This window comes from Cucurbita moschata, unplaced genomic scaffold (assembly GCF_002738365.1).
Source record: "Cucurbita moschata cultivar Rifu unplaced genomic scaffold, Cmos_1.0 Cmo_Scf00011, whole genome shotgun sequence".
NCBI lineage: Eukaryota > Viridiplantae > Streptophyta > Magnoliopsida > Cucurbitales > Cucurbitaceae > Cucurbita > Cucurbita moschata.
In genome coordinates, this window is record NW_019268527.1 from 1,632,695 (window position 1) to 1,653,108 (window position 20,414).

General features: G+C 37.5%; 3 protein-coding genes across 5 annotated transcripts; all 3 read right to left on the reverse strand.

The window, feature by feature from the left end:
- Nucleotides 1-198: 198 nt before the first annotated feature.
- Nucleotides 199-8,495, reverse strand: LOC111449514 (ATP-dependent DNA helicase Q-like 5). 2 transcript variants are annotated; one of them, XM_023089430.1, is made up of 20 exons: nucleotides 7,285-8,495; nucleotides 7,122-7,175; nucleotides 6,659-6,771; nucleotides 6,311-6,523; nucleotides 6,110-6,188; nucleotides 5,685-5,738; nucleotides 5,506-5,580; nucleotides 5,350-5,403; nucleotides 4,857-4,901; nucleotides 4,673-4,767; nucleotides 4,466-4,589; nucleotides 3,642-3,740; nucleotides 3,285-3,340; nucleotides 3,085-3,187; nucleotides 2,475-2,603; nucleotides 1,818-1,990; nucleotides 1,163-1,187; nucleotides 958-1,073; nucleotides 430-732; nucleotides 199-346 (listed from the first exon to the last, which is right to left on the reverse strand). In XM_023089430.1, the coding sequence occupies exons 1-19, from the start codon at nucleotides 8,443-8,445 to the stop codon at nucleotides 642-644; spliced, it is 2,859 nt and encodes a 952-aa protein (XP_022945198.1). In that variant the 5' UTR covers nucleotides 8,446-8,495; the 3' UTR covers nucleotides 199-346; nucleotides 430-641. The 2 variants fall into 2 exon arrangements, with proteins under 2 accessions (XP_022945198.1, XP_022945200.1); XM_023089432.1 differs by lacking the exons at nucleotides 199-346; nucleotides 430-732; nucleotides 958-1,073; nucleotides 1,163-1,187 and having other exon boundaries at nucleotides 1,856-2,362; nucleotides 2,434-2,603.
- Nucleotides 8,496-9,716: 1,221 nt separating this feature from the next.
- On the reverse strand, nucleotides 9,717-15,250 carry LOC111449321 (DNA polymerase alpha subunit B). Its single transcript, XM_023089170.1, has 16 exons — nucleotides 15,097-15,250; nucleotides 14,929-15,004; nucleotides 14,592-14,723; nucleotides 13,666-14,032; nucleotides 13,482-13,577; nucleotides 13,159-13,238; nucleotides 12,930-13,005; nucleotides 12,676-12,852; nucleotides 12,405-12,509; nucleotides 12,226-12,321; nucleotides 12,051-12,143; nucleotides 11,945-11,980; nucleotides 11,807-11,848; nucleotides 10,722-10,852; nucleotides 10,486-10,612; nucleotides 9,717-10,284 (listed from the first exon to the last, which is right to left on the reverse strand). The coding sequence occupies exons 1-16, from the start codon at nucleotides 15,170-15,172 to the stop codon at nucleotides 10,126-10,128; spliced, it is 1,869 nt and encodes a 622-aa protein (XP_022944938.1). The 5' UTR covers nucleotides 15,173-15,250; the 3' UTR covers nucleotides 9,717-10,125.
- A 734-nt stretch (nucleotides 15,251-15,984) lies between these two features.
- On the reverse strand, nucleotides 15,985-19,439 carry LOC111449323 (pentatricopeptide repeat-containing protein At3g04130, mitochondrial). 2 transcript variants are annotated; one of them, XM_023089171.1, is made up of 2 exons: nucleotides 19,147-19,439; nucleotides 15,985-18,915 (listed from the first exon to the last, which is right to left on the reverse strand). In XM_023089171.1, exon 2 carries the CDS (start codon nucleotides 18,901-18,903, stop codon nucleotides 17,371-17,373), a length of 1,533 nt encoding a protein of 510 aa, XP_022944939.1. In that variant the 5' UTR covers nucleotides 18,904-18,915; nucleotides 19,147-19,439; the 3' UTR covers nucleotides 15,985-17,370. The 2 variants fall into 2 exon arrangements, with proteins under 2 accessions (XP_022944939.1, XP_022944940.1); XM_023089172.1 differs by having other exon boundaries at nucleotides 15,985-17,108; nucleotides 17,365-19,439.
- Between the last annotated feature and the right edge of the window lie 975 nt (nucleotides 19,440-20,414).

Consider the following 20,414-nt stretch of genomic DNA (forward strand, 5'->3'; position numbering starts at 1 on the left):
CCCCCCCCCCCCCCCCCCCCAAATTCTTTAAACTAAACGAAAACAAATAGAGATTCTAGAATGTTCCATGCCCTCAATAGAAAAAATAAAAAATAAATAAAAAACAGAGATTTGGATAAATTATAAAATTCAAGGATTATAAAATAATAATAAAAAATAATAAAAAAGGCATAATTATTCCTAGTTTTTTAATTTTTCTTTTTTTTACTTTACTTGTGGTATAAGTTACATTAGTTGCAGGAAGTACAGATGAACAAGGCAAATGGGGCTTAGTAATCAATAACTTTGTACAAAAACCAACAGAAAACTTGATGAACTCCATCCCTTGTGATTCCAATATGTTCTCCTGCGAACAACAAATTAATTCACAGCTGACAGAACGTTAAGAAAAATCTATGAAAGTCTCTGTCAGTGATTCAGTTAATCTACCTTTCTTGAAATCGATCTTGTTTGTCCTCTTGATCATTAGGCTCGGCCAACAACAAAATGGACCATCTGCTTCTTAACTACTTAAGTGGTAATCATGGCAATGGTAGATTGATGAGAATGAGATGACCAAGTTTTGAATCACCCAACTGCTATGTCTGTGGATCTAGATGCTCAACAACAGTTTTGAAAAAGATCTATCTGTTCATGTATAGCTAGGACGTGACGTCCTTCCCGACAAAATTTAAGAGCTCTAACGTAGCTGCTTCCATTATTACTGAGAAATCGACCTGTGTATACCTACCCCTGTCATCCCAAATGCTTACAATCAGATTGGTTGCTTATATGTTTGGCAAATTATGATTTTGAAATGTTTTATTTATTATGGTGACAGACTTCCTTTCTTCCTACAAGTTTAGACAAATTCATATTTGGCATGGTGGGCGTGATCTAAAGGTGGTTCGTCAGCTAAGTATTCGCTAATGGTGATGTAAGAGAATTTGATTGAAACTAAAAAGGAAATCTGGTTACCAGAAATGAGTTCTTGACCATATTGTTGAAGGATAAGCGGGGCTCGAAATGCCATGCATAATCCTTGCAACGGCCCTGGGAGTGAACTTAGCCTGTGAGTTGCTCTGCAAAAAGACCTGTTACAGCAAAAAGTATAAGCCTTTTCAACATAGCTGAGCCTTGACCCGTTGAAAATGATCTCATTAAGCATTTGTATAGCCCTCACTTTTATATCTGCTCGGAGGAATGGGCTGCACATGAATAGTATTGATGTTAGCACGATTATATACCTCATGTACGTAGTAAACGAACAAGAACAAGAATTTATAGTATTGCATGAATAATCTACTTATGAGATCACACATCAGTTGGAAAGAGAACGAAACATTTTTTATAAGGGTGTGAAAACCTCTCTTCCTAGCAAATGCGATTTAAAAACCTTGAGGGGAAGCCCGAAAGGGAAAGCCCAAAGAGGATAATATCCGCTAGCGGTGGGCTTAGGCCGTTACAAATGATATCAGAGCCAGACACCGAGCGATGTGCCAGCAAGGAGGCTAAACTTCAAAGGGGGGTGGCACGGGACGGTGTGCCAGCAGGGACGTTGGGCCCTTACATGGGACGGTGTGCCAGCAAGAATGTTGTGGATTGAGGGGTCTCACATCGATTGGAGAAGGGAACGAGTGTCCGCGAGGACGCTGGGCTCCGAAGGAAGGTGGACTATGAGATCCCCCATCGGTTATCTAACATATGCGTTTTAAAAATTTTAAGGAGAAGCTCGAAAGAAAAAACCTAAAGAGGATAATATATACTAGCGGTGGGCTTGGGTCGAAATCTCTTCTCATTTCTTCTAACTGTATATCAGAAATAGTGACTGTACATACCTGCTCTGGTTCATTTTATTTGGAATATCATAATTATCACCCTCCTGGAAATAAGAACAAATCTTTCCTTCTAAGCATGGTGTTTGCTCATAGTTAAAGCAGCCCTGAGTCTTCTTTTCACACAAATTCACAGCGGAAGTCACCGCATCAAACATGGCGTCCAGTTTCCTAACCTGAAAACAAAAACAACCCCTAGACATGTCGGCTTGATTTAAAGAAAAACATACAACATCCTCCCAAATGTCGATCTACGAGGGGACACACTCACGAGTAGATGAGCTAGCTTGCACGTAAATTACCCAGTCAGAACAACAGAGCTTTGGCCCAAAGGTGTTGAAAATGGAAGGTAACAACAATATATCTTAACAAAAAATTTGGTGCTTTGGGTGAATAAATACAAATCAGCAGACATAATGAACCAATTCTTTCAAGTTTTCATGAATGAAAAATAGGTGCAAGTGAATCAAAACTTTAGTGGATGAGAAGTATAGATCAAAAAAAGGCTCTAATTGTGGTAGTATCACGGCCATCTGTTATGGTATTATGTAGGGGAATTGCTTTCTATGCTGACTACGGAAACATGATCAACATGCTAACCTCCAAAATAGACTCACATAAATAGATTAAAAAATGCATAGTAAAGTCAGAATCAACAACCTTACTAGTCTGAATCTCGGATAACCATTTTCTAAGATGTGCTGACATAGAACAAAAATCTTCAGGATATTTCAAAATTGTATAACAGTACGCCAGATCCTTCATTTCGTATGTGATTTCTCCCTTCAACTAAAAGAGTATAAGAAAGAAACTTTGTTACATAAAAGAAATAGAGGATAATAGAGACAAAATTACAAAAGCAAAAGAATACAACACATGATATAACTTCTCAATAACTTTTTAAATCGCTCGACATATCGCCAAAAATCTTCTCAAGGATTATTGAAACCAAAGTTGCATACTGCATCCGCAGAATATCGATGAACAATTAGTCCAACATCTTTCTAAATTATATTCATGCATGCAACTGCATAGATAAAATTGGAAAAGGGTCTATTTTCACATGCACTCACTCATCTTCAATTCTTCAAAATTGAATATTTATATATTATTCAAAGTTGATAAACACTGATAAATGGAGTAGTTGAGAGTAACAATATTTTAAAATGCAAGGTTATATTGGAATAAAGCTTAAACAGTAACTGTTGTAAATATGGAATGAAAAGAAAATAAAGGAGATGCTGAGCTTTCCATTTAAAACCATCCGAACCTTGAGATTTTGCAAATGATTTGAGAGACTGGTAGCTGAAATCCCAATGCTATTGACCACCGTGAGCATGTCAAAAACATGCTGCCCTTGCTTAGTTTCAGACCTAAAGTTCCCAAGTTTAATAGCCTGATCCAAAAAGCATAAATTTCTCCCAATAGTGCATAGCATTAGATTGGTCGAGATCAAAACTAGGTACTCACTTCTTCAAAATTTCAGCAACAATGATATCTTTGTCAGCAAGCATCGCTGGTGAAGTCTGCACCAAACATAGAATACGCAAAATCATCAAGCACCGAGAAACAAACCTATCCTAACCCTTTTTTCCCTTTTCTCCAAATATTGACTGCAATATATCATGAATATTTACATTCTTCAAATGCATGACACAAGTAGATGGATCAATATATGCTGAGATACTGAACATCTATCAGGAATGATACCATTAATTTAGTAAAAGGCTGTAGGAACTATAATAGCCATAGTCATGAAGCAATCAAAAAATTAATTAAGCTTTCATAGTCAGGAAGTGAGAGAGAAAAGAATCATTGAAGATTAACCTTATGAAAGTTCAAAATGCAAGTCACATTTAACTGAGGAAGTAAGCGCAAATATTGCATTTCTCCGAGCTCCAAGTATGTTAGAATTGTAATCATCACCTGTCGGAGATCAAACCAAGTGAGAACACAACTTCTACTAAAAAAAATAATGGATAAGTTCGGTAAGGAGGTTCCATTTTCACTAAAAAAAATTCCAGCAGTTAAAAGATCTCCATGGCTTCTATATTTACATCATCATTATATTACTTGATAAATTTCTAAAGCAATGAACATGTGGAAGAATATGTAGGGATGAAAAAGTTGCATACAAGGACTTGATACACGGTAATGGAAGAACAGTAGAGTGATTTAAGTTGAGATGGCTTCTAACTTTTCAAAAAGTTTATATGTTTTGGTCACCAACTAAAACTCAGACTTGAATTACGCATAAGAATCTACTTCTAGAATGTAGTTGTTTTTCAGCATCCTACAACTTGCTTTGGTTCCTTACGTTGATGGGAGAGTTAGAATCCTTCCCGCAAAAGAATTGGCGTGGTTCTACTCCCTTTCTTGATTTTTTTTCTCTTAATTGAGCCATGTTTCTCCAAATTGTAAGTAGTGCTGTTACATCAATTCTTCCTAACAGGTTAATGGAGTTTCTAACTAGCAAAAGATTTCCATGATGCTAGATTTTCCTAATACTTAATTTGCAAACACCACAGCCAATGTATATTCATTTGAAATTGTGACTATATCCCATAGGCGATAATAACAGTTAAGTTTGTCACCTCAATGCTCTAAAGTAAATAAATTAGATGGTTGCAAAAACAGTGGAAGAAAGTGACCTCTTCCTTCATATCAAATTTACGAGATGCAGGATCCTTGACCATTGAATACACTTTTCCACACTTATTTTCGGAGAACACTTCACTGATGAATTTGTTTATATTGTATTCATCAACTCCATCACTGTTCATACAATTCTTCAAATCAGTTCCAGAATATATAATCCTTGAATAGCTAACAAAACGAGAAATTTTATATCACATGACCTGTGCATAAGACTTCGAAGCTTGAAATATGTGTCATTGTCAAGAAATAGATGACAGTAGGATAATCTACCATCACGGCCGGCACGCCCTATCTCCTGCAATAAGTGTACTATTAATCTATATAGAATGTTCATAACATACATGACATATTAGAAAATGAACAATACTAGAAGAAGCTACCGACTTGAATATATTCCTCCAAGCTCTCCGGCATGCTATAATGGATTACCTGAAACAATGTAACTTTACTTTTTTACTGTTTAGATATCATCGTTCATATAGTACAAATATTCCAAAACCAATAAAAGCTAAATTTGTGCCTGGGACATTTATCTAATGTACAATGTGGTCCATCTAAGTGATTTCACGTTATTGTAATCCTCCACAGCTAACTATTTATTACATTACATGCACAAGGATGTGGCATTGATGCATTCAACTGACTTCAAAATCAGATCAAGCACTCCTTTTTGGTACAAATAAAAAATCAAGCACATGCTTTTTTAAAAAAAAATCTGACATTCCTGACATGAAGCATCTTTAGAGAGATGAGCGGATCCAATACAGAAAGATGTTCATACTACTCTTTCATTGCTAGTCAACCACTTCAATACATCAGGAATATCCTCACACAAATAAGGAATAAAACAATTTGAAAATGCTCTCTAGATTCTTACAGCGCCAACGTCCCTCTTGTTAAGTCCCATGCCAAAAGCCACAGTAGCAACAACCTTTAGAAAAAGTGTCAGTCAATGCATTGAGAGAGGAAATAATTATTCATAACATTTATATGCATACATTCACACAAATAATAGAAGAATATGGTATCTCACCGCTCTAATCTTGTTTGAACAAAAATTCTCCTGTATGTGTTTGCGATCTTTAGCAGGAAGACCACTGTGATAACTCTAATTAACAAAATAGGAAGCAACCTATCAGATTTACTTTTCAAATTTCCCCCAAAAAGGTAATAGTAGTTGTTATTCATAACTAGCTAAGATGCAGAAGTAACCTTTGCGGAGATGCCATTATCACACAAGTATCTGCTTACCGAGTCAGTTTCCAACTGCAGCATCAGAGCAGAGAAGCAGTCATGGCTAACTAAAAGTTACAAAATTTATCTAGACAATTAATGAAAATTGAGAAACACTATCAGGTCACTGTGCAAAATGACGAACAAACAACTACAGATCAGCTAAGGGTTCAACCAAACTTTCCTCTGCAAAAATACTTAATTACGTAGGAACGAAACAGTTCAAAGTTAATGACAAAATTGGCCCATTCAGAAAATGAAATAAATGGGAAAAGACATAATAATGTTAATTTGAGCGTTTCATTCCACACTCACTCAAAAGACAGCTACAGACCTAGAGGGTGAGCTTAAGCTGCATTCAAACTTCTATGTATTATGATAATAAATTACTGACAGAAACAAACCTGAAACTTGCAGTAGATAATAATGCTCCGAACTTCGGCTATGGGAGAAGACTTGATTAGCTTAAGTAGATCTTTCACTCTTATTTTCAGCACATCACCAAATCAAATTGAAACATTGGAAGTGTTAATTAAAAGGATCCATACGATAAAATAAAAGTGGTTAAGAAGGAGAAAAATCAACTCCCAAGATTTAATACTTGCCTGTTTGTACTCATTGATACTGATAATTGTAGATTTGTCCTAACTGTAGTCTTCAGAACGAGATTATCTGAAGGAATTTCTAATGAAGTCATAATTGCTTGCATAGTTGAAGTAGTTGCCGTTGCAGTCATTGCAAGAATGCAGTTAATGTTGAGTTGAGCTCGAAGTAGAGATGCTCTAAGCCTCATATATGAAGGTCGAAAATTGTGTGACCTGGTCATATCAAATTGAATAACTTAGACTAGTTCATTCATGCCATAGCAAATGCTGAAAGCCAGAGGTCTCATAAGTGGAGTGTCTAAATAAGAAAATGATGCCGATCACGGTTCAAATAGGGAATCAACTTGCCATTCAGATATGCAGTGAGCTTCATCCACCACAAGAAGAGATACCACTAAGCCGCTAGAAAACATTGACAGAAAATCTGGGTTCTGAAACCTTTCAGGTGAAACAAAGAGCACCTGAAAATACATATAAGAACTTAACCACGCCATGACTGATGACATTCCAACTATAAAGGATTCTTGGGAGGGAGTCCCACGTTGGCTAATTTAGGGAATGATCATGGGTTTATAAGTAAGGAATACATCTCCATTGGTACGAGGCCTTTTGGGGAAACCCAAAGCAAAGTCACGAGAGCTTATGCTCAAAGTGGACAATATCATACCATTGTGGAGAGTCGTGATTTCTAACACTCATCCAAATAATACTTGTAACATTTAAATGCAAGATAACGAATCAATGCAGTTGTTCTCACGATAATGTTTTGCAATAGAGAGAGAAAAGGATGTGAATTTTCCCATTAATGTACCTTCATTGACCCTTGGATAAGCAGCCTCACTATTTCAGATACTTCATCAGGTCTCTACAAATACAAAGGAATGATCAAGTAAATTTTCTCACTCTTTCACACTGTCATCATACAAAAGCAAAAACGTTTAAAAAGCTTGATAGAGAAATAGAGCAGCGACTACCTGACTGCTGCATAATAAACCACCCTGAATTACAGGCGGCAATTGTTTTATCTGATCTATCATTAATGCCACCAAAGGACTAACAACAACGGTGATCCCAGGTAGAACCATTGCCGATATTTGATAACAAATTGATTTACCGGCACCAGTGGGCAGAACAACCATCGTTGATTTCCCGGCCAGCACCATTTTGATAGTCTCTAACTGCCCTTCTTGGAAAGAATCGTATCCATAAGCTAACTTCAACAACTGTACCAAGTTATCATCAGATGGGTCATTTCGCACATTGGATAAAGTCTCTTCAATAGAAACGGGATCAAATTTCGCTCCTCCATTGCCCTGCTTCTGTGGATGTTGCGTTGTTTCTGTAACCAAACCATCTTCATCGCAGAAACTAGCCGTCTCGTGGCAATCTTCATTGTTCAAGTTCATCTTAGTCCTTCTATGGGACCGATAACTACTCCGCTCGCCATACTTTCTCCGGTTGAATTTCTTAGTAAACTTTCGCTTCCTACCATTCAAGTTAAGTTTCACAAAGTTGCCTTCGCCTCCACATTTGCGCACTTTGACTGGCGGAGCAGGAACGTGGGCTCCAATCAAGTTAGGATATTTCCTAACGAGTTTCACCGGATTCCCGGGAATAAACGAATTATCTTTTGACCCCCAATCAGCCATTGAACAACCAGCGACCTCAGTTTCAACATTGTTCTGCTGGCTCAGCTCCGATAAAGGCCGATTATCCTCGGAAGTCTCAAAATTAAGACAGGATCCACGGAATTTCAAGAACGATGACGACTTTGAAAAGAACCCGGCTGGAAGCATCTCGATAGATTCGGAGGACGAAACTCCACGACTCTGATCCGAAGCCCGACGGATTTGATATGGCAGAGTTGGAAGGGGAGTCCAGTCGGGAAGCGATTCTTCCTCGGAGGGTTTCGTATCAGGCGGTGGAGACGGTTTAGCAACTCTGGAGGAGTGTTTTCCAGGTTTCGACCTGGTACGTGCCAGAGAAGAAGTGGCTTTACTGAACTTACACTTGGCATTGAAAGCTGACGTGAACGGAGTAACTGAAGAAGACGGCGGCGGCGGCGGATTTGAATCTCTGGGAGGAGTGGCGGAGATGTGAGAAGCATCTGAATCTGAGTCTGAATCGGAATTCATGTCGGGTAATGGCGACGGAAAATTGGAGGGAGAGCAACGGATGAAGAAGTGTCGAAGGTTTCCTAGCTTGCCCGATATCAGTTTTCCCGCCAAATGCTATTGTATCTTCATTGGGCCGGCCCACCTTTTCGTGCTTCAACTTCGGGCCCAGGCCCACCTTTTCGTTGCTTCAACTTCGGGCCCAGGCCCACTATGGTTTAAAAAAACACAAAGAGATCATTTTTGGGATAACCATACAAGTATTTCAAATGATGCAAGTTTCTTAAATTTTTTTTATTTTTTTTATTTTTTTTATTGTTCTAGCGTTCTTTTAAATTTTATAGATCTAGTAGAGTATTTTTTAGACATAAAATTCAATAATATAACGAATAAATGTTGTTTCAAGATTATCTCACTCGTCCATGACAATCCCGTCATCTTCATGGCCATCAAGCCCCCAACGTGGGCGATTTCGCCACTTTGAACACTAGTGCCTTGTTCTTAAGTGCAACGTATAGCTTATTTCTCGATGGATCTTTTTCATTACGTACCGTTTTATCCACGTAACTTCATTTACGTCTTCACAATTTGTCAAATTGAATTCGATACAGACCTTTTTGGACTTTTCCTTACGGGCTTCCTCTCAAGACTTTAAAACGCGTCTACTAGGAGAAGGTTTCCACACCCTTATAAAGAGTGTTTTGTTCTCTTCTCCAACCAATGTGGGACATCACAATCCACCCCATTCGAAGCCTAGCGTCCTCGCTGGCACTCATTCCTTTCTCTAACCGATGTGGGACCCCACCAAATCACCCCCTTTGGGGCTCAACGTCCTTACTGGCACACCACCTCGTGTCTACCCCTTTCGGAGAACAACGAAAGGGTTGGCACATCGTCCGGTGTCTGGCTCTGATACTATTTGTAACGACCCAAGCCCACCACTTACAAATATTGTCCTCTTTGGACTTTTCTTTACGGGCTTCTCCTCAAAGCTTTAAACGTCTGCTAGGGAAGGTTTCCACACCCTAAGAGTGTTTTTCCACTAAAAAACTTACAAAAGGGTAGCAGCCTGCACTAAGTTTCAGGACTCTGTGCCTTGTGGCTCCTTATTTCAATACGTTTTACAGCATTCTAAGAGGGGGCAAGATGGGAGAATTTTATGTTGGCAGTGCGGGTGAGCTGGGAATCAATTGGACTTCAAGGATGGGTGTAATTGGAACTGCCATTTTTGTTTGTATCAGTGTAGAAAGCATGGGATAGCAATGTGAATATATTTTAGATGGGAAGGTGGATGATTTCTAGTAATGACTCTAATTCTTTCAAAGTTTTGTCTTTCTTTCTCTATCTTTTAGTATTACAATTCCAACACGAGCAAACATACAGATTTACGATCTCTAAAATAGCTACTAAGCATGAAAAATACACGCTCTTCTCCCCTCTTTCACAACGAATTCTGATTCACAGTTTCTCTTGGCTATATGGTTCATCCGGGGGAGAGATCGAAAGAAACGATTGCTTAATTACAGTATTGATTTCGGACTCGAACCGAGATGCTCTAGCACTACTTCCTAAGAGCATATACTCTAGTGTGTATCTTAGTACAACCAATCGTAGTTTACCTGTAATTTAAGCGCCGTGTTGAAACTGAAACCGGGCGAGATTTGGCATGGCACAGAGCAGGTAAGTCGTTACGTCCACTGTTCATATGCTGACAACTGCAGCGTTTATCTTGTCAGGCGTACCGAAGTATTTAAGCTCTACAAAAGTACCTCCTCCTTCACCCTTGGCCAATCTTCCTGGATTCACACACACGCAGTTCGCTCGTTCTTCGTCCGCACGTCCCTCACCAAGAGATATAACCTGACAAAGTTAGGAAGTCATTGAAGCTCTTATTAATATGTACGTTTTATTTGCTTACAGGCAGGAATATGAGGTTGAGCTTCAGTCGTCGGTCTATGTTTACTTTCATCTTTAACGTAGTTCGACTAAAAATAAATCGATGTATGATAATAAAAAGGTAAAAATGACTGATACGTAAAATTAATGTGGACGACCACTTACCTTCACGAAGTGTTTCATGTCGGATGGAAGAATGAGAATATCGGGTATTACAGAGATGTCGAGAGCTTTTGGGGCAAGCGAAAAGTCAAGTGGCACTCCTTCGGCCGGGGGGTATAGAGGATAAAAGCTGTTGTGCATTGTCAACAATTGAAACAAGAGAACCGTAAGTAAGATAAACACAATATTAATACATTGGATTATCCATCCGACATTGTTATGGCTAACACAAGACATGCCTGCGCTGCCGGAGGATATGACTTGCAAGTGTGCTCAGACGGTCGTTGGCTGTTCCCTTTGTTAGATTTCTTGACAGCTCTTCTCCACTAAGGTGTCTGAGGATATCCATGGTGCAGCAGGCTATCTTTGCCTGAAATCCATTATCGACGGAAACATCAGAATTCATTCTGTATCAATATATATATCGGATATCACTTTTGTATGCTTGAAAATTTACAATTATTTCATTGTCGCGTGTTTGCAGTGATGAAGAAAACTAGGTAGTCTAGGTTTCAACAAATCAAGACGTCAATATTGAAGCATATTCCCCACTCTGGTGAAGGGGCGTTAGATTAGCTAAAACAAGCTTGAACAACAGAATTCACAGAAAATTATGACATGGTTTATTATTATTATTATTATTATTACTACTTAAGAATACTACATCATATGTGGGTGAGGGAATAGTGTATTTGTTCATAGTTCGGAACACTGTTACATTTCCCATCAATCTTTCTCCATCCAATTAAGACGATAGAATAAAAATCAAATTAAGTGCAGAAGGGAATTCATATAGCAAATCAAAAGGATTTTCCCATATGCATTGGGTTATTTTTCCCCTATCAGAATTCCAAAGAGAAGGGAAAGAATAGAGAAACGGACCCCATGGCCATTATACTAATTTTCAACAAAAATGTTCGAAAAGACTCTCCATTTCACCTTTTTAGATGAGAATAAAGTGCTAAGAAATTATCTCATGGTATAAACTTGGTAAGTGCATGTGCAGGATACCCTGAATGAATTCTTCATTTGTAAGAAATAGAATATCAATGGACTCTAAAAGCCAAGAGGGTCTTAGTTGGATCAATCTTTCTTTTACTTTTTTTTTGCTTTGTTAAATGTTTAATGTTTTTTGTTTCTACAATGGAGCATCCAGCTCTCATTTTTTCCTATCTTTCTTTCATTTTATAGTATTAAAACAGCCAGCTACTAATTGATAACCGGTGATTGAGAACTTTAAACTTCCAGTATAGGAAAGTCTTGATGAAAGCGATAAATTAATAGAAAGCTCATTTGGGAACTCAAAGATGTATCCATGTTTTACCTGATTTGCTTCCAAAATGCCTGGGTTCGGGAGACTAGATATCTGATCCAAAACCAAGGCAGTTCAACAGTAAGCATTACTCAAGATAATGAAACTCCATAAAATTTAGAGGAAACTCAAAGCACAAGAATAAATTACCTGAAGTCTAAGATCAGATGGAATGTCAAAAGCAGGCTGCAGAACAAGGTGATCTTTAATAATTTATTCATTTAAAAACTGATAGATCTGCCTCAACAATTTATACCTGAGGAAAAACAAAGTCGTGATTAGCATCCCTAATAGATGGCATCAAAAGTACACGTGCATCAGGACCCATGTGTTCTACATAATCTTGCACCTGAACAAAATGAAACCAAAATTAAAAGATAAAAAAAACATAAAAATTATTTCAAAGTCAAGTATACCATGTTAATTATTACCCTTCTGAGAACTTCAAAGTTGAAAATTTCCTCAAAGCTCATCTCTACCGTGCCTCTCTTGATATCCGAATGTTCAGAATCAACAAATGGCCCAAGCTAAAACAACATAAAATGTCAACGACAAGAAGTTCTATTGATAGCTTATTTCATAAAATCAAAAGAAACGAATGAGTATTTACCAATATTAGTAGCTGAGGAGGCTTTCTTTTTGCATATGCTAGTAACTCTGTCAAAGGCTCAAACAATATGTTGTCTGTCGTTGTATAGGGGCCTGATGCAATAATCTGTTTAACAATATTTCAAGTATGCATCAATAAACCTACTCAGCTCAGGAATATTAACCTGTTCCAATGTGATATTAACTAGAAAAATGCTACAAGAGTAGGGATACAATTTCGACTACTAAGAAAGGTGGCTGAAAAAACATCAGGAATATACAAGAACACACACCATTGATAATTCTGACTCTGTAGAAGGTTGATTAATTGGCTGGATATCATGGTCCAAAGTTATCTTCTTTGCTGGAGGAAGAATGGGATCGATAGTGGCAGACAAAGGAAATGAATCTACAAGTTTGGATGCTATCAAGCAGTGTCCACTAGGATTATGCCCTTCAATACCTACTACCTGTGCAAATTCAATTCTCCCAGGTAAGGTATAGTTTTTGGGTGATATTACAAGTAGTATAACATTGCATATTGTACCTGGCCAGGAAAGATTGAAAACTGGCTTAAGTTTTGTAATTCTAAACGAACCCACTGCCCCCCTGAGTGTTCAACACTAAATAAGAACAAACAAATCTTAAAGTTCAGTAGACAACATAACTACCAGAAATATTTTGTTTGTATTGTTTACTTCAAAAACAGAAACATTGGTGGTAATAGAAAAGCAGAGCACTTAGACAGCATGAAAATAAACAATATATAATTATACCTGCTTTGCAACATGGTGGACTTATCGTTCAAGTGTCCATCACCATCACAACAAATCATGCCTACTGCAAACATGCTTTTCTGACACAAGATCACACGTTTAGTTTTGTGCTATCACCGAACAAACTAAGCATTTACTCAGACAAAGTGTATCACAATGTGCAGTCATAAAATTGTAGGATAAAAGTCAAAACATAAACAGCTAGATGGACTGACTTGGATTTGAAGAATAAATCCTAAAACCTTAACCACCCTAGATCATAATCAAAATTTTACATACACTTAATTTCAGAGAGATATCAAGCAAGACCGCAATTAAACTACCTGCGAAGCAACCGTAGGGTCCACTACTTCTTCATAGAGCCCAGATGCAACAAGAGCTTTTGCATGCTTCACGATTCGGTTTTCTAGTGCATTAAACTATAAAACCAGAAACAAAAACATTTTAGAACATGTACTGAAGTCATGCCAGAGAATCAAATCCAATGCTATGATAAATAATGGATACCCTATCTTCAACCCTGTCATACATGAACCTGCAATTTGGTTCAAGTCCAAATCCTGATCCATGGACTGTCAGGGAGCATCCTTGCAGGGGTAGAACCTTCTTGATGATTGCATCTTCATCATTCTCGCAATTATCTTCCATCTCAGCAGTCTCCTTATCAGGCACATTATTAATGCTGAACCTCACAGCAAATTTTTCTGTTCTTTGGCCGAAGGGTGTCACGTGCTTTGAAGGTTTTCCTGAAGAGAACAAGCCTTCATTTGTGTAAGGGGTCAAATCAAATCGATCCTTGTGGAGGCCCTGAGATTTCCCATTTGGAGTTTTAAGAATGTCTTCCTTTGGATCTTCATCCTCATCATTCAAAATCCTTAAAAGAAAAGTCTTTAATTAACATTTTATAATCATACTTGGAGACATTTGTCAACCGAGTAGGGAAAGTTACTAAATTTTCAACAAGAGACAAGTACCAACTTAGTGATATCATATGTATAATTTATGAACAGTTATTATTTGCTATTTCTGTTATGACAGTAGATGGCACTCTGTTACAATGCCTTAAGCCTTGTAAAATGCCTGTTTATACCAGGACTATAAATTTCTTCCGCACTCAAGGAAATATCTGTTTCACAGTTTAGTATAAATTGTCAAGTGACCCTATCAAAACTGATACAGACAACTCTCATTACCACTATGCCCTTGTTTGGGAAGGAAACAAAGTCAATTATCCATGACGACAAATTGCAACTAGTAAGTCACACTTCAGAAAATTGTTGAGCAGCCAAGTATGTTTAATGACAACAAAATAATTGGGTAATGAATTATAGATGATGAGAAGTAAATGCCCTATACCATTCTACGATGTCTGAAATCTGTTCTTGCTTATGAGGAAAGCAGAAAAATAAATAAACATCGAAAAGATTCCATACATGTCCACATCTTTGCTCGAATAAACATGAAGGTCTGGTTCCTCTTTAATGATTGCTTCTTTTTGCTCATTCTGTAAATGTTGTAAAAACCCATCCATCTGTGCAATTTGTACAATTGACCCATCTAATTGCCTGTCCAAGAAACAATTAAGTTCAAACTCCTTAGAAATGGAGAAACAGTCACAAAATAAAGAACAAAACCAGAATTCCACCTTCAGTACGAGATAATCTCAGACAATCTAGGAATTTCTAAGTGAAGACAAGTCAAGTAGATATTAAACTGTATGTATGGCAACCGGAAAGAAAAAAAAAAAAAAGGTTTAAAAGCAACAGTCACCTGTTGAGATAGTAGACTTCCCAGCTAGAAACTATATCCGAAGGCTTTAGACTATAATTAACACAGAACGTAACACCTAACGCAAAAAGATGGAGGAATCGCTGCGCGTCAGTGGTACCCAGTCATGAAGATAAAACAAACAAAACAAAAATGAGAATTTGAGCTCACATTTATTGAGAATCTCTTCCTCTTCATCGAACGTGAAACCACTTCTCTTGAACTCTTCACCGATCTCGTCATCCATGGCACCTGTGCTGCGGAATCTTAGGGTTTGAAAAGCTCCCGCGGTTGTTCTTTTGATTTGCCAGAAATTGGAGGGAAATGAGAGCTTCACACACTTATATGGGGTCTAAGTCGGTTCGGTTTTTATCAAAACATAAAAACGGCCCGGTTCGGTCGGGGTTTGTTTGGTCGGGTTAGTCGGTTTTCTCTATCATATGTCAACAATTTAACATACATTAGCTTTATATTATCAAATTCTAATTTACAAAAGATTATATTTTTAATTAAAATTTAAAATAATATATATTTATTGTAAAAACTAAATTACTCATAATTTTTAAAAATATCTTTGGACAAGACATTTTTAAATTTAGTTTTTTTAGCAAGAGATTCGAACATCTAACTCCTTGATCTAAAATATAAACATTTGAATTCGTTATATATTCATATTAACAATAAATAAACAAAATGTTGACTTGGAGATCATCTCTCCTAGTCTTGATCTAGCCAGCCCTAAAGCAAGGAAAGGTAGTTCAAAGGGCGGGATAAACTACTTGGAGATCATCTCTCCTAGTCTTGATCTAGCCAGCCCTAAAGCAAGGAAAGGTAGTTCGAAAGGGCGGGATAAACTACGTTAGAATTGATCGTGTAAATTACGTTTGGTAATTCAGTTCAACATTTTAACTAACATCATTTTAACTAACATTTTGTTCGTCTAAATTTGAGTGTGTCATAATAACTCAACAATTAGTTGGCCACAACGATCAGACACTTTGGAGTGACTTCTCAAAAAAATAGATTAATGAAGAAATGAAGAAAGACTTTACTCGTAAACATGTGTTGTTTTAGTAACAAATCGAAGTCAGAAATAAGGCTTAAATTCAATGTAACATCCTAAGCCCACTAGCTAGAAAACATTATCCGGTTTGACCCGTTACATATCACCGTTAGTCTCACGATTTCCACACCCTTATAATAAATGTTTCATTTCTCTCTCCAATTGATTTGAGATCTCACCATCTACCCACCTTGGGGATAGTGTTTTCACTGGCACATTGACTGGCTCTGATATTGTCCGCTTTGTCCCATTACGTATCCCCGTCAGCCTCGTAATTTTAAAACGTGTCTACTAGAGAGTAGTTTACACACTCTCACAAGGAATGTTTTCATTCTCCTCTCCAACCGACGTGAGATAGTACTCACGCATAAAAAAAATAAAAAAATAAAAAAGCTATGAGATGATACGTTGATTTTTCTCAAGGAATATGCTTCAAAGCTCGGTTTGTTGCAGGCTGTTCTTTGGCATCACATCTCAAGGGTGTGTTGTAGAGTGAACAAATGACATCAGAAAAGCGAGGAATTTCTAACATATTTACTCCTGAACATATCAGTTACCAGAAGCATAGACCAGTTCATCTGCATAGTTTAAAAGTCACGAAAACTCGCAACCTCAATCCTCTTGAAAACGAACACTTACTTCATCGACCCCCAATCGCCCGACCCCACGATCTATATCCCATGTGCTTATGAGCCCAGCAAAGTAAGAACGGAAGCATCTCAAGCAACCAAATTAAAATTAAGACAACACTCAAATAACAAAATCACGAATGATCAACTTCGTCGCCTATGCCTATCGGGCACAAAAATCTAGACGAGAAGGGTATGCTTTTTCACAGCTCACAGGTTTGTTACTCATCAATTCTTCATGATATCTTCAATTCCAATTGATCAATCCTCTTGAAAACCAACAGTTACTTCATCGACACCCAATCACCTGACCCGACGATCTATATCGTCCAACAAAGTGAGAATGGAGGCATCTCGAGCAACCAAATAAAAATTAAGACGAGACTCAGATAACAAAATCACGAATGATCAACTCCGTCACCTATGTCTATCGTACACAAAAATCCAGAAGAGAAGGGTATGCTTTTTCACAGCTCATAGGTTTGCTACTCGGAAGGCTCACAATTTCTTCATAAACATCTTCAATTCCAATTGATCAATCCTCTTGAAAACCAACACTTACTTCATCGACACCCAATCGCCCGACCCGATGATCTATATCCCATGTGCTTATGAGGCCAACAAAGTAAGAACGGAAGCATCTCAAGCAACCAAGTTAAAATTAAGACGACACTCAGATAACAAAATCACGGATGATCAACTTCGTCGCCTATACCTACCGTGCACAAAAATCCAGATTTGTTACTCAGAAGCTCACAATTTCTTCATGATATCTTCAATCCTCTCGGCAACTTCATCCATGTTCTTCTGCTTAACTTCATCCAGAAGCAGTTTACATGTAAGGTATCTCGGCTTTATATCTTGACCGATCATCGTCTCAAATAGCTGGTAAGCCCACTCGCACTTATTTGCTCTACAAAGACCATGAATTAAAAGGGAATAAGTTGATATATCAAGACTCAAATGCTGTTTATTTATCATGTCATCCAACAACTTGCTCAAAACATTGTCTGTCTTTCCAGTTCTAAAGCAGGATTTGAGCAATGGGTAATATGTCTGGACATCAGGTTTACAAAGCCCTGATTTCTCCATCTCCCCAAGCAATTTCATAGCCTTTTGTTCTTGTGCACGATGACAGTACATGGAAATCATAGAATTGTAAGTCGATGTATTTGGTAAAACACTCTTGCTCGGCATTTCTACTTCGAATACATGAATAGCTTCCCGTTCTTTACCCGCTCTCCCTAATGTATGGATCAAACAATTATAAAACAGCGTATCGGGTTCACATCCAGCAGATTTCATTCTCTCAGCAATTTGCAAGGCTTCCTCAAATTCTTCTGACTTTGTTAGTGAACACATGATAGTAGTGTAAGTGATGACATTTGCAGGGCATCCTTGAGCATCCATTTCATCAAGCAATGCATAAACCTTACTAAACTTGCAATGACGACAATAAAATAGGATAATCGTTGAATAACTAATGACGCAAGGACGAAAACCATGTCCTTTCATCTCTTGTAACGTCCAATGTGCCTCGTCAACTCTATTGACTTTACACCAACCATGAATAAACGTGTTGAACGTGTTGGCATTTGGGGATATATGGGACTTAAGATCCAAATATATCCGTCGAGCTTGTTCAACCCTCTTCTCTTTGCACAGAGTATCAAGCAGCACATTCATGGATTCAGTGTTCTTCTCCAACCCAAACGTTCCCAAATCATCAAATATTCTCACAGCATCTTCCCATTGTCCAGCACCGGCAAACCTTCGCATAGCCTTAGCCAGAGTATTAAGAGTTACGAGCTGAGCTTCCCTCATTTCTTCTAGCATACCTTTCATCTTGACCATTTGCTTTGTTTTCCCCAATGTATCTATAATAACGTCATACAAATCCGGTGTGTGCTTGAATCCAGAGAGTGACTCTGCCCATCTAAAAACGCCCAAAGCAGACTTCCAATCATCTTTGAATCGTTGGAGCAATTTGTAAACAAGTTCATGGGAGAATTGTATGTGGTAGCACGCTTGATCGTGCAAGAGAGACTGAAAAACTTCATCCTCGCTGCTACCAACCCGAACTTTGGAAATGATCAAATCAATATCCGAAAGTTTTGTCTGATATTCAGATGGTATTATTTGCTGCAAATCTCTAGCACTTATAGAAATGGAAGGTTCCAGCGGAGACGAAAAATTTGCAGAGGATACATGAAAATAAGCAAATAGTTTACAACGATCAAGAACACCACAAATGCTCTTAAGATTCTTCTGAAAACGCAATGACATGAAGCACACCAGCTGAAGAAAGTCCAAGATAACAAACAAACAAACAAACTTGGATTTATTCTTCCGCAGCTAATATAACACAGAAAACTTCAGAATGGAAAAGTTTCTCTTATCCTTGATTGTGTGAAGAGAGAAATTTCGAACTACGGAGTATGCAATTCAGGAAGAATCTCACAGTCCAAAGAAAAGCCTTAGGGTCGAAAATCAGCAATAACCACAATTGCTACAATAAAATCCACGCACCTGTGGAATTCGTAGTCCAGTTTCAAGGAACGTAGTGCAGGTATCTGATATGCAATTCTTCGCCAAATTGAAACGATAAAACAGCGAATTAAGAACTCACAATGAACGAAAACAGGAGTGGCAGTGAGGAGAAATGCGATCAATCAGTCAGAAAGCAAATGAATTCCTTTCAAAATATGGAATTCACAAACTAGGGTTTCCAATCCAGAAAAACAACTTGGACTCGAGTCTCGCGGAGAAGAGTAGGTTTCAGAGAAAATTGCGGCCGAACTCCGAGAAAGATGAACTGAGCAGCATCGATTCTTTAACGTATTTAGAGCCGACATGTCGTTTGATATATATATATATATATATATATATATATATATATATATATATATATATCAAAATTCAAATACAAAACTAAAACTAAATAAGTAAATATTTTTTAAGGGTTGAAAAACTATATTATAATATTAATTTTTTAATTAACATCATAAATATTTTTGTATTTATTATAATATTTTATAAATTATATTAAAAAATTAAAATTATTTGAAAATAATATAAATATTTTATAATATTATAAAGAATGGAGAAAATTCCACTCAATAGCTTTACCGAGTGAAAGAAGGTGAAGGAGAGGATTGAATTGACTCGACTGCACTATTTATTTTTCACTGCTTTATCGAGTATTTGAAGGTGAATGATCATAATTGCTTTAGAGTTCAAGAAGGGAGAGGGAAGAGGATGATATGTTTTACCTTGTTCAATCAGGTTCGAGATTAAAAAAAAAAAAAAAAATCTTTAACTTATTTACCGAGTTGATTCTGTCTTCGTCTTCTTCCTTTGACTTCATTCCCCGACCCATTTACCTCGTGAAATTACCAAACACTTATTTACCAATAAAGTTTAAAAAATCAATGATCTGACAAGGGTGAATGAGGTAAGATCAACCGAGGTTCAAGTTTCTCTTCACTTTTCGTTCCCTTCTCTTTTTTTTTTTTTTCTATTTCTTCGAATCAAAATTGATCGAGAGTCATGAAGTTACTCGAACCTGATCTCCACATATTCCGTGGTGGAGAATTCCTTGATCCCAATCAAAATAAATGAAAAATTTCGCGTCGGGATAAGGACGAGAAAGGTTTCCATGTCCCCGTCTAACTCTACCGACATCTCTATCACGGATCATCCCAAATAGAGTAGAAAACTCTCGTTTACGAGGGAATAGAGGAGGTCGGAGAGACTCTTCTTCCCTTTTAGATAAATGAGATAAATTATGTAGTTAA